The sequence below is a fragment of the Myiozetetes cayanensis genome, unplaced genomic scaffold (assembly GCF_022539395.1).
Source record: "Myiozetetes cayanensis isolate MyiCay16 unplaced genomic scaffold, myiCay2020 scf2-11, whole genome shotgun sequence".
NCBI lineage: Eukaryota > Metazoa > Chordata > Aves > Passeriformes > Tyrannidae > Myiozetetes > Myiozetetes cayanensis.
Window position 1 is genome coordinate 73433125 of NW_026087411.1, and position 14292 is coordinate 73447416.

General features: G+C 34.9%; 1 protein-coding gene across 2 annotated transcripts in view; it reads left to right on the plus strand.

Annotated features, from left to right (window-relative positions):
• Nucleotides 1–14292, plus strand: part of ASCC3 (activating signal cointegrator 1 complex subunit 3) — a 259967-nt gene that overhangs the window by 91522 nt on the left and 154153 nt on the right. For both annotated transcript variants that reach the window (XM_050316537.1, XM_050316536.1), the window contains exon 11: nucleotides 8298–8462. In XM_050316537.1, coding sequence (XP_050172494.1) covers nucleotides 8298–8462 — 165 coding nt within the window. The remainder of the gene's footprint in view (nucleotides 1–8297; nucleotides 8463–14292) is intronic.

Genomic DNA, 14292 nt, shown 5'->3' on the forward strand with positions numbered 1-14292 from the left:
GTGCAACCGAAGCCTAAAGTTTCCTTGTAGAACAGAGGAGTAATGACTTTGAAACACTTTTCCATGCAGCTGTGAGAGAACAAAAGGAAATGAAGGAAAAAACCCAACAACCCACAGCTAACAAACAAAAAACTCACCAACCAAGCAATAGTATTGCATTTCTCAGAAACTTCAATGTATTTCCAAAAAATGTTCTTGTACTTACTTCTTCCTTGTGAATTCTTAAACAAACTAGCAATTTTAGCCCAGATATTTCTATAATGATCTATAAAAACATACACAAATATATTCCACAGTCATGTTTTTATGTTATTCTATTGTGTCTCTGTTAAATATGAAAAAGGAGCTGGGGGAGAGGCAAGTGCAAAATAACACTGTGAAGGTTTGAAAACAAGCAGGCTGAATGCAGTCTCTCAAGAGACAGGCACTTGCTGAAAGTTGTCAGATCTGATTAAGGGAGCTTTTGGCATCAATCAGACCTGACAGTAGTATATCAGAGGTTAGTAAAACTATAATTGGTGAACTGATTAACAGCAAAGAGGAAAAGAGGGCAATGTTTTGGATCAAAGTCCTTTAAAGCATTTAGATCATTATTTAAACTTGAAGTCTGAGTGGCTAATTATTTATTTTACAATATATGAGCTAAATTTCAGAGAGCATGCAAACTGTTCTTCCTCACTATGGTTTTTAACATCAGGTTGTATTGACTTTAACCAGACTGTTTTATCATGGGAAAAAAAATACAGCAAGCAGGTGCTCATATCCTACTACTTCACAGTACAGCTATTTTGTGATCCTAATGTATCTTGTTTTCTATGGTTTCAGAATAATGTAACTACTCCACATGGAAAGCTTCATAGCCTTTTAATAAGAATATAAAAACTTCAAAGCTTTCACAGTGACAACAGAAAGGAATTTTGCTCTCTAATTCATTATCCTGACTGGTTATACTGGGTTTATGGAAGTTATTTTGACTGTGTCAGAGTCCGTTGCATTGAGATTTTAAAGTAGTAATGGAACTTAGAAATGAGTGTTGTAATCTCTGGGACATCCAGGATTGTGCTGAAAGCATCAAATTTTAAATCTTAACATACAAACTTAAAAATCTGTTAGTCATAACTGTGAACCTGAGTATACAACAAATAAAGCAATATTGAAAAAAATCAGTTCAGCTAAGTGTCAGATGTGTCCAAAGTATCTCACTCTGCTAAGGTGGTGTGCTGATACATTGTCAATCAGTCACCTTTACATTAGGGGGACTGGCTGGCTTCTGAAAGGGAACTGAGTCATTGTGCATTCCTAGGATTAAGTTATAAAATAAAACATGCTGAACAAAGTTACATTTCTTCTGTTAAAAAGTCATTTACCATTTTAATGGCATCTGTTACAACTTTTTATTGTTCCCTTGTTGATTTCTGTTGTTGATTTGTTATTGATGTTAGCTTCGGTGACTTGCTAATTAGTGCTAATGTGCATCAATATAAGGCACCTTTGTCAGCCTTTCTAACCTGATAAACTCAATCTTTTATATAGATACTTCTTGTAAGTATAGTCTTGTTATTGAATCCTTCTAAGACATTTTGTATATATATGTGTGTGTGTGTGTGTGTGTATGTATGTTACTGTAGGCCACAAATACCTGTTAAGATTTGTTACAAGATCATCTGTTCACCCAAATGGGCATACTGCTCATCTGCATATCTTTGTATGGTAAGGACAAAGAAACTTTACTGGAAATATAGTTCTGTTTTAATTGTGTAAAACACAGCATCAGATTGTTGTTTCTGATCTATGAAAAACAAAATACTGTATTCATTATTTATTACTTCCTACCTTAGATTCTTATTTTGAATTGCTGCCCTCTCTTTTACTTTCTATATATTTATTCCACTTCCTGCCTGAGCTCCAGCTCACATGAGGTTCTGTGAAATTCTTGAATAAATCACACAGAGTGCAATAGAAAGATGAATAAAAACAACATTACGGAAGTGACTTACAGGTTGCTGCACTTGTAACATGTTTTGATGAAGTTTTACCTCAGACAGTGTCCCTCTCAGGCTGTGGTATCAGGTATTTAATATTAAAATTTATGAGAAGCTCCAAAGCATCACTGATGAGAAGGGAAACATTCTGAAATTGTACAAAGCCCCAGCATTACAGCTCCCCTATAGAATACGCATTCCAGTGCTGCATTCCAAGGACAGTCTGCTCTGGGTGGATAGATGTAGTTGTGTACAGTCTTCTATGTCTCCATTTCTGCAGAAGTAAAGATCTTGCAGTGAATTTGCTGCCAGAACAAAGCACCAAGATAAGTAGTTACAACATGAAGAGAGTAAATTGTGTAGGTTACTCATGCCCTTTGCCAAAAAGCTGTCAGAAGATAAGGAGTTCTGGCTGTGGCTGAGCAAAGCTTCCTCTGGGATCAACCACACATTCTCAAATGCTGTTTTCAAATGTGGTAAGGGAAAGTTGTAGATTTATGTAAAAGAAAGAATGGAGAAGACCAGTAGCAAGGTGAAAACAATAAAAACAAGGAAGTTCTATTAATTGAGATCTGCGGAGGTAGATCTTTGAGACAGTGTCTTTGAATATTAACAAGAAAGCAGCAGTGGCTAGACCAGAATTCGTATTGCTATCCATCCATGGTGAATCACTGTGTTGGAGACAAATTTGCTACAGGCACTACCATAGCAGGAGGCTGGTTCCATACTTTCCAAAGCTATTAGATCCTTAGAGCTTGTATTTCCTCCATGCCCTGTGTTTTTTCTTTAACTGTATATACAAAGGAGTTCAGCCTTAAAATTGTTCCTTCTCCAGCATCATTGAGGCACTTCAAAAAATATTACTTTTTGCAAGTTTACTGAATTCACATTTTTCAAATGATGCTTGATTTCATCACATTTAATTTTAGTAAATTCCTTCTAATCTGCAAATGATAAAATAATTTCCAGTCATATCTAATCATTGCTTTATGTTGTTAAAAGGCAAATTTCTGAAATACCTAACATGCATCATCTTCCAGTGCATAATACGTATTTCAGTTAATTCCAGGTTCTATTTTAGTGCTTTGGTCTCTCTGCCTCTCCTCAGTGTTGGCTGTGGTATGTTCAATGGGACTTATACTGACAACAAAACCAGTAACTCTGGCATCATTAGTCTTTGAGCAGGAGGAGCACAGGAGGTATTCCTTAGAGGACAGGTGCTCACATAGCCACAGGCATTGGAGGGAGAGGGGGAGGGTATGATAAGATTCAATTTTTTTTTCTCTTTCCTAAGGATATTGATATATTAAGAGAGCTGCTTAATACAAAGTGGGAAAGGTACAGACAAATGATAATGCAAAAATGAAAAGGAAATGTTAAGAGGAGAAAGCAAATAAAGGATGCAATTACAGTGGAAATATGTATTTCTTGTTGATTTAATCAGTGCTTTGAGAAGCAATATTGTGAACTTCACAGAGAAATATAAATGGACTATTTTCTGTTTATTTATCCTTAGTCTATTGGTTTCAAAGAGGAAGTAGTGCTTTTATATAGGTATGTTAAATATGAAAATATCTATTGTGCTACAGGTGTGCAATAACATATGGTTATGTTATCCACATGTCTGTGGATCTTGATCCAGTTTTGGGAAGATAATTTCATTTTGGAAACTTCCCGTAACATACAACCTTTATTACTGTGATCATTTGACATCCACAATATGTCCTTTATGCAAAGGGCACTAGATTTGTTCATTATTATCTTGAGTTTATTCTACAGTTTCTTTCTAGAAAGCATTATAGGTGCCAATGCTCAGCATGTACAATATGAATGCAAACTCACAGGTCAAATGTTTGAAAGTATGTGTGTGTACCAACATAAGAACCTGTGCTGTGATGTTCCTATAACCCTACAGAATGATGACTTTATGGAATTTATGGTGAGCTATAGGTATGTTGTAGTAGAAAAATTTTGTGTACCATAACAAAGGACTTACCTGTTCCCACCTAGATGAGAACAAATATGTTGCTGTGGTTGGTTATTCACAGCAATGGTCATGTCTAAATTTTAAAATGTGTGTTTGTTGGGAATGTTTCATTTTTATTTTCAGAAATGTCCATTAAATCTCTGCTGTAAGAAAATAAACAGTGCTTTTGCATTGTCGTAATTGCATCAATTCTTTCAAAACTCTGGTATTTACATAACAGTTGAACTCTGTTTATCATTTGCATCAAGAATAGGAACTTATAAAAATCTGTTTCAAGAGAAATTGCGAAAGGTATGGTTTGGCTTGTAGGTTGTTTACTCAATCGCAACTCAAACTTATGTAAACCCATTGACAGTCTCAAAATTTAGGTTGTTAGCAGGTCTGATAAAGCAAAAATTCAGAATGACAGCATGTTAGAAATCTGCCATGATGCCTTACCTTCCAGAAAGGTTTAAACAGCTGTAAGATAGACTATTTTGAGAATTCACTTTTTAGATAATGGGGCAGGGAGAATTTAAGTTACTTACTTGATAATTTACTAATGACTCTTTTTTTTTGTAATCAGAATGGTGTGTTGTTTGAAACAAATGGAACGCCAGTCTCTTTCTCCTATCATTCTAGTTGATGTTTAAGCGGAGATCTGAGTCAAACAGTTGTTTATACGTTTTGATTTCACAATACCTGGCACTAATTATTTTATGGAAATTATAGTAGTTAGGAAGTTGGGAATGGGGTGGGGTGTAAGTCTGAGTTTTGATTCACTGTTGTACATATGAAAGGAACAACAGGTCAGATAAGTGACAGGCATACATGAAGGCTGAAGTGGCTAAAGAGAGAAAAACTATTCTCAAAAATGGTCTTTAAGAACTTAAAAGCAATGAATTTTGTCGTGTGGGTTATATTTTATATAGCTTGTTCTGAAATATTTTTGTATGTGGTTTGGACCTGTGAAGTGTAAATTTGAGGGGATTAGCCTTTTCAGATTAGGCAAACCCCCAAACAACAACAAACTCCAGCATTTTTCAACATGTTGATCTTCCGAAACTATGGTGAAAACGTAACTTCCTCTTACCGTGAAATCTGGCTTCAAAGGGGATTGAAGAGAAACTGACAAAAATAATTAGCAAATCATGCAATTATAGAGAAATGAATTTTCACAGTCTCTTGAAATTCTGTCAGTTGATGTTGAAGTTATCAGCTAGTGTTGTCCCTTTTGACATAATTTTTCAAAGTGAAGTAATTAAACTTTTTGTTTGAGTTCTTACCTGAACATTATGTAAAACAATATAGGGATATGTTAAGTAGCCCCAAAGCTAAATGAGATCCTTCTGAGTTGAAATATATAGGGTTTTTTTTTTAATTGTGCAGTAGTGAAATTGAATGTCAGTACTCACTGAAGAGAGAAGACTTTGTGAAAAGCCTATGTTTTTTCTAATGGAAAAAGTTGGTGCAGAATAACTAATGATAATCAAGAAAACATTGGAAAAAGAGAAGTGTGTGTGCTTAGAGAAATTTAAGTTGACAGTAAAAATATTGACAGTTAACCCATTTCTATTCAGCCATACCCTAATACAGAAACCAGATTGAAATGTCTTGCATGAGTTGCAGTTCATTAAGCAAATGTGACACTTTATTTTCTAGCTCTTTCAATACTGGAAGAGGTGAAGTGGTGAAATAGCAATATAAATGAACGTACTTTTCAGTGTGCTGAGAACTCAAGTCAATGTAAAAAAAGAAAATATTAAGAAATGTTTCAATACTTGGTTGCTGTGTCCTTCTCTTGCCCCCAAACAGGAAGCAGAATCCTTTTGCTGAATCTGAGTTTTGATTTTGAAACTTTGAGAATAAAATATGTTGTCTCTGAAAATTAATTATAAGAAGAAATTACACTACTGCGTTTAAAGTCAATAACAAGATGCTCAGAATGCTGTTTTATTATTTTAATTGAAAAAATAATCTCTGCTAGCGTTTGCTGATAGTCAACATTTTCTTTTAGCTGATATTTATAAACAGCATTTTATATATTTGAATTCAGTTTATCATTTGCAACTACAAAGCTGGTTTGTTTGTGGGTTTTTTGGAGAATTTTTTCCCCCAACTATAATTTCTGTCTGAAAAATAAATGTAAGAACCACTCATATTCTCCAGCAAAACATTCTCTAGGGATCTCTCTTCTTATTTGATATACTTTCTCATTTAGTATAGCTTTTAATTCAGGTCATTGCTTTGAGAACATTGCTATTTTTATATGAGATCAAAGTAAAAGACCATTATGCTGAATATTTAGTCATCACTCAGAAACAGAAGAATTAACGATACCATTTTAAATATATATCCTGATAACATGACTGACATTTTAAAAAAAGCTGTGATCTGAACATTGCCAATTTAGATTTAGCAAATTAGCTAAGTAGCTTGAATTTGTAGTATTTCACACCTTAAAGCCTTAATATTCATTGCTAAATATGTTTCCTCACTGTTTGCTAATTAACGCTCTGTGAAAGTACAGCTGCTAATATTTTGTGGCTGACGTGGCTCATTTTAAAGTGCTAACAGTTGCATCTGTAGTAGTGTTACAATTCAGGTCATAGATTATGGGCATACATTTTTACACCTATTTTGTACAAGCATTTAAAAAATCTGTATTTGCTAACAAAATGCACCCAGTAATATTTAAACAAAACATGGAAATACCCCCCCCCATACTGCCACACCTGGAATAATGTGTCCAGTTCTGGGCTCTCCAGTAGAAGAGAAACATGGACATACTGGAGAGAGTCCATTTAAGGGGCACAAAGATGATGAAGGAACCAGAGCATCTCATGGGGGAGGACTGAGAGCTGGGATTGTTTAGCCTGGAGAAGACTCAGGGGAGATCTCATCCATGTCTGTAAATACCTGAAGGGAGGGCACAGAGCCAGGCTCTTCTCAGGGGTGTTCAGTGATAGGGCCAGAGGCAATGGGCAAAAACTGAAACAAAAGAGGTCATTTCTGAACATCAGGAAACACTTCTTACTGTGAGGATGACTGAGCACTGGCACAGGTCACCCGGAGATGTTTTGCAGTCTCATCCTTAAGAAGATACCAAAATGCTGTCTTAGTATGTTCCTGCTCAACTTGCTCTAGGTGGCCGTGCTTCAGCAGGGGAGTTGGGCAAGACAGATTCCAGACATCCCTTCCAACCCCAACCATTCTTAGAATCTGTAACTATGAAGTCTGTCAAGCCAGGTTATAGATAGTAAGCTTTGTGCCTGTCCCAAAACCCTTAAGATTTGATAGATTTGTTACAAATAGGCAATAAATAGTTGACCTTAAATCATAGTCATAACTTACATGCAAGTTACTACTGAATTTCAGTGAATAAGATTCAGTTCTATGGTGTTATTATACATAGCAGCTGGCTCTTAAATAGGAAATTACTTTTGTTGACTAGTACATGAGTAATCTGCATTTTCCTTTGAAACAGTTGCTGAGAATTTTTTGGGTGGAGGAGTGAGGTGTTTTCTTTAGAGTGATCACTTTGTCTGATTTTACATTTTAAAACTGTGCTTTCTTGAAGTCTCGTGTTAAAGTCACATGAAGTGAGAGCTAAGTTGTCATTGTGGAGAATGATGGCTGCTACAGCTTTTTGGCAACTGAAGATTGAATGTGCCTCAGTCTTACCTGTTTGAGAGTCTCTTTTTACGCAAACAGCTTGCAAGAAAGGGCACTATAATAATAGACTTACCACAGACATATCTACTGAAACAATGAAGTTTGGAAGTTACCCTACCCAGGACTGGTGGAAGTTGTTCAGTCTGTTTTGCTAGTGCAAGGATCAAGATATCTAAATGTTCAACTTGAAAGTATTCCTTAGGCAGAAAGCATTTCACAGAGAAGAGGGAACTATCAGATCAAGCTTAGGCAGGAGGGGAGGGTCTTAGTTGTTTACTGTGCTGTGCTGAAGGTTAGAAATACTTCATCACAGACCATTTTAGTGGGGCACAAACATGAAATGATTATATAAGTAGTTGATTCTTGATAGCTGCTTAAAGGTTTTCTTGTGGAAAATGTATATAAATGATGCAAGGTAGTTTGAAGGTATTGGTTGATATTTCCATATGGTTTTCCATACTGAATCCAACTAATGGCCATCCAACACATGTAGATGCACCAAGATGTGTCTGCCTCATATTTAAAGTAGGTAATAAAACTTAAGATAACTTCATTAAGTTCTAACATTGCATTTACTCTGCTATATGTAAAATTACTGTGTTTCTGTGACTTTATATCTGCATTTTAATTTCTAAATGCTTAATATTTCATTTCTGATTTTTCTGCTCTACCAGATGCTTGTGACTACTCCAGAGAAATGGGATGTCGTGACAAGAAAAAGTGTTGGTGATGTAGCCCTCTCTCAGCTGGTAAAACTTTTGATTCTTGATGAAGTTCATCTGCTGCATGAAGACAGGGGACCAGTGCTTGAAAGTATAGTAGCACGTACTTTACGACAGGTAAGAGGGATATAATTTTATTTTGGCCAAGATAGATAGATATCCCTATAAAGGGTAAAATGCTTAGACAAATAAACTAGCATGCTTAGGCAGTTTACAATGTATTTCACAGCTGTTCTATTTTACAGCTATTTACCAAGAGTGAAGAAAAATTTTTGGTTTTCTGCCTTCCCTTCTGTATTATATCAACTATCAGATTCCTAAGATGAATAATTTATAACAGAGCTATTTCTTATTATTTATTTGCTTAATTTACTTACTGTACAAGTAACAGCAAAATTAAACAATTTTAAGCAAATAATAATCAGGCTAGTGTTTTGACATAGCCAAAATTGAGAGTATTTTCTTACCAGGAATGCTCATTTTCAATTAGCAGTTTTCCTGGGAGAGTTTCTTTTTTGTTTTCATTAAGAGTAGTGTCTTAAATCTAGTTAAAACTTTCATCAGTGCTAATAAAGTACTACATAATTTTTACTTTAGCATAATTGGTCCTTTTTTTCCCCCCATGATTTAGTGGTACTTTCTAAATACCAAGATTTGAAATGGCAAAAGGAGAAAAGGGATTTCTTTTCTTTCAATCTTGTAAAAAAGAAGGATCCAGAGCCAGACAATGAATGAAATTGGGGTCAATGGTTAGATGGGCCTTTACAAATAAAATAAAACATGGAATTTGGGGATGAATAGAAAGGAAGGAATTAGGACAAATAAATAATAGTAAGAGGGAGGATAGAGTGCGATTATTCTTTTTTTTTGTCATGCAGAGCAAATGTCAGTACACGTAACCTGTAACAAATTAAAAATAAACAGTCATTATTGTTTTGGCTCTATTTGTAGTTTGTTTAAAGAGTTTCAGCTTTCAAGATGCTTTTTTTCTTGGTAAGGCTACACTAATCTTGTTAAGGCTTTCTGAATCATCTGATTCCAGCTCTACTAAGAACAAAATAAAATAGATGTCTGCTGTAATCCAGTACAGAAAGTGTAGAGTTCCTTTATGAAGAACAACATAAGTCATAATTTTTTAGAAGAAGCTAAACTTGGAAATTTTTGTGTGGTTTTTTTTTTTTTTTTTAATGAAGAGTACAGCTTTGTGAAGTTTAGGCTACCTCAAAGGCACTAAAGCTTAACCTGTTTGGTATTGTATTTTGTTTCTCAAATGGTTTTGATAACCTTGTTTCCCTTTGGTGTCTTTCAAGTAAAGCATCTCAGCTTTCAGCAGTGACCATGATGGCCATTTTCTTCACGTCAGGTTGCAAGGCTTGTTCATTTCCTACTGTGAAGTTTTGTGAGACTTGTAAGATAGGCTTCAGCTGTACAAAATAGATGTTTAGAGCCATTTTATCTGCCCTACATTATTCAACTTGGCATTCTGTTTCTGCTTCATTTGGACACAAATCTCCCATAGATCCTTCCCTTTTGTGTGTGTCAGGCCTGTGCAGGTAACATAAGGAATGTAAAATCTAAGGCAATTATATCTTGGGTATTGAATCCTACCCTTGGTGCATTTATTATAATATAGTATTTTGCTTCAACATTCATTTGAAAAATAGCTCTCAGGGTGTTTTAATCTTCTAGGATTTCAAGGCTTGTTTTACCTACGGAGTTGGAATTTAATTCATCTGGAATTGAACCTACTCAATTGTAACCCTTCCTTAAGTGAAAAAGTTGGGAAGTAAAACAATACACAAATCTTGAAAATTACCATCTTGCCACCTTTCTGAAGGCCTTACTTATTCTAATTTAATAAGAAAGACAGTAATAGAGACCCCTACGAATCTTCACAAGAAGAGAGGGAAAATTTACAATATGAAACACTAACCCCCCCCCCCATTTAAACAAAATACAAAACTACTCAAATAATTTTTTAGAATTGTGCTGTAGAAAACAATTGACAAAAATATTTTTAACTGCAAGCCTCCCAGAGAGCCCAGGGACAAATAAACAGGAGATGTTTTGAACAATTATTTTAATTTTTAATATGAAAACAAATAATAAGAGGATTAGTTTTTAAAATTACACGGAAATGTTATAGTTCAGCATCTGAGCCTGCAAGCACAGTTCTGTGAAGTTTTCAGTATACATCCATAATTAATTATGAAATTACTGGGACTTTTACTCAGTCAATAAAAATGATAACGTTTTTGATTACAGAAGAATTTCACTGGAGTTTAGTGAAAATACTATTACAGGTGTTCTAAGTGTAACAATATCATGTCTAATGTTTTAATGATAGTTTCTGAAGAAAAAAATATTTTGTTGCATTTCTTTGATCTGTTTTATACATTTTGATACAAATTCATAAATGTTCCAGGAGCAGTAAGTAAATCCAAGATGTTCAGGCCATGCCTGGAGAATCTCCTTCTTTCTATGAGAATTTGAAGCTACTTTCCAGCCTTCTGAAAGTAGTTCTAGAACTTATTTTTCATTGGTATCTGTATAAATATCATATTCATTCAATATTCATGCACCAGAGGTACAAATAATTGTTCAGTTCTTGAAAAAAATCCTAAAAAAAAGTGACAATATTAATCTGAAATATCCTCATGTCAATTGCACCACTGCAGTAATTGCTGAAATCAATTATCTGATTTGTATACAGATTTAAGACATTCAAAATATTGACTATTCTTTCCTAATTTGTAGCGAAGGGACTCAGTGTTTAGGCAAGTAACTCAGAGAAAAATCCATTGCAGAGAAGTAGTCACTAGATCAGATTGGGGGCTGTAGTAACTGGGAACTATTCTGGTAAATACCACTGACATTTTTGCATTTTTTGTACTGTCCCTTTTGACCCCTGTGGGAGACAGTGCATTGAAGGAATGTAATTTCTGATCTGACCTGGAATAGTCATTTCTTGTATCACTTCTGTATCAGAACACTCAGAAATTCCTTTGAATACTTCTTCAACCTTTTCAATAAATCACTAATAATGACTATTAATGGCATGTACTTCTAGTTTCATCGGGATCATACTTCGCTAGCTCATATATGAGACAATGTCATGATTCCTGTGCAGGTCAGGTTGTATAATGTAGTGCCTTTTACATTTTGCAGGGTTTATTATTCTGTCTTGGAGAAAAAGCATATGTCTTGATCTCTTGTTTTGTTGGAAGTAGGAGGGTTGTTTTGTTTAGATGGTGGATAATAGAAAAAAACCCAGACAATGGTGGGGGTTTTTTTGGGTTTTTTTTTTTTGGTCTTTTGAAGAATTAGTGTTCAGCGAGCTACTTGGGCCTACAACTGTGCCAGAAAAGAATGTTTTGAGATCTGTATTCATGTGAGGTACAAATACAGGTATCCAAATATATGCTTGAAACCGGAATATCCTGTTGCATTAGCAGGTCTGTCCTAATTTTTACCTCAAAATACTTGAAAGATTGATATGCTTTCCCCCAGATGAACACTGAGTCACACCACTTACTGTAAGACTTTAACATGCTCATTTTTACTTATGGCATTTTTTAGAATTAGGTTTTATTTAAACCTGGAAGGAGCGTATATATTGGAATTACTGAGTTTTACTCATAGCAGAATGAAGAGCATATTTGTGCACGTTTGCACTTTTCAAATTTTAGGGAATGTTTTTGCAAGTGATTTAAATTGACTTTGCTAAACATTTTGGTGGCAAAATTGCTTTGAGCTCTGTTATATACTGTAGGTATAACATCAAACAACTTCTTTGAATCCAATTTATAGCTTTGATGTTTAAAGTTTTAGTCCAGAGCATAATGCAGATGTAAAACTGAAATGCTTAAACTTTTTAATCAAACTTTCCACACTACAGTAATGTACTAAGCTTATTATCTTGAAAGAAAAAAATTGTCTGCTTTTAAAGGCCAATGGATTATTTTATCATAATTATTCAGAGATTTTGATGACTGCTGCTTATGTATATTTTTTCACAAAAAAGCATACTGAATACTATGCTTGAGTGATGTGTGAATTTTTGACACCTTCTCTCAAGTATGTGAATGATAAATTAAATAGAAGAAAATGCATAGTAAAAGCATTCCGTGTGAGGTACAAAGCTCCCATCTTAGGCACACAGGTATTGTTGCCATCACTGTCTTATTCTTCAAGTTTAAGTTTCAGTTGTTTTATGTTATTGTGTTAGATCCATAAATTTCCTCGATAAGTAATAGGTGGGATAACACAGCAGTACAAGCAATCTGGGAGATTTCTTGAATACATTGGTGAAAGCTGCCTCCTCCAGGCAGTAAAGGAGCCAACAGGGAGTGATGCTGTGCTATACCTTGTATTCATCAAGAAAGGAGGGGCTCGTTGGGGAAGTGAAGATCAAAGGCAGCCTCGGCTGCAGTGACCATGAGATGTTGAAGTTCTCCTTCCCCTGGAAATTCTCATGTTTCCTTTCTGAGCTTTCTTTCCTCATGACACCTTACTTAGAAAACTGTCCATCTTAGCCGTAGTATCTCTGGATGCATTTTCAATGTCTCTAGTGCCTTATTAACTCCTCTACCTCTTTCTTTTTCTGTCCCTTTGGTTCCCTCTTTTACCTCTAACTGTGAGTCACTAGCAAACAGGTTCAGATGTTTCTCACCCATAGCCAAATGTCTATTTGTTATCAAATTAGACTATTCTATGTGCTTGGAATCCCATTCTTGATGAATTGAAATTTGATCAGTTTAAAAAAAAATAGTCAAGACTGATAGCTAATGAACTAAAACCAGCTGCTTAGCTCTGTATATCTTTTATCTAAATGGTAACCCATTGTAGTTCCTCTATGTGTCTTTTGGATCTAGAATGGCATTGACATTTCACTTGGTTCTTCTATTCTCATCTTGAGTGGGTGTTGTTAGTTTTTTATCTCCTTGATATTCCCTACATAGACGAATCAGGTTTCTCAGCATCTTTTCTTAAAGGATAGAGCAAACAAGGTTACTGAAGTCTTCTGCAATAATTTTTCAAACAACAGTGTTGTGGGACTTGTTTTCACTGGACTTTCTTATATTCACGATTGTATTTGAAAACCAGTCAACAAAACTGTGTATGCAACTTTTGTGTTAGTTTTGGCTGTGGTGTATACAGAGCTAGAGCGTTTTCCTTCTATACTCAGTTCTATCCCTTTTATACCTTAAAGAATTGCGTGTATTTAATTTTGCTAACACGTCATCTTCAGAGCTTGCATTCAGATATTTGTTTGTTAAGTCCTCAAACAAACCTTTTTCTGATTGCTGCAGGATTCACTTATCACTAAGAATGTTTCCTGAGAATAGTGCCTTATGAGCTAAATGAAAAGAAATTCAGTTTGAATGGGACTATCAGTGTAGATTTATCTGTATGGCTGACACACACATCAGTTATATTAATTCTGCCAATCACCTGCTCTTCTTGTCACCAGTTGTTTTTTTACTGCATGTCATAGGTAAAATTATTGATTAGAGTTGGGCTTAGAAAGCAATTAGAGGAATCCCTTTTTAATTGCTGTTTTTCAATTATGTATTCCTTTAAAACCTGTCAGTTCATCAGCTTGTGATAAATTTAATATATGTTTTCTTGCTATTCTGTGCTGTTATTTTTAAACAGTATGTTGTGCAGCCATATGTCTAATGAGTCTTACATGAGTCTGGATCTATCCTGCTGTCTTTTACACAACCTTGTAGTTGTGTAAAAACTAGTTTTTAAAAACAAACTACTTTTTTAAAACAAAACATAATCTCCATTTTGTTTGGAAAATGTTAAGTATCAGATATTTGAATTAATCTTTAGAAGCTTTTCTATTATTTTGCATGGACGTGATGTCAGGAAGTCATTCTGCATTTCATTTTAAGGTATTGATATGTAGCTGGGTTTCCATTTTTGTGGTATATCCATG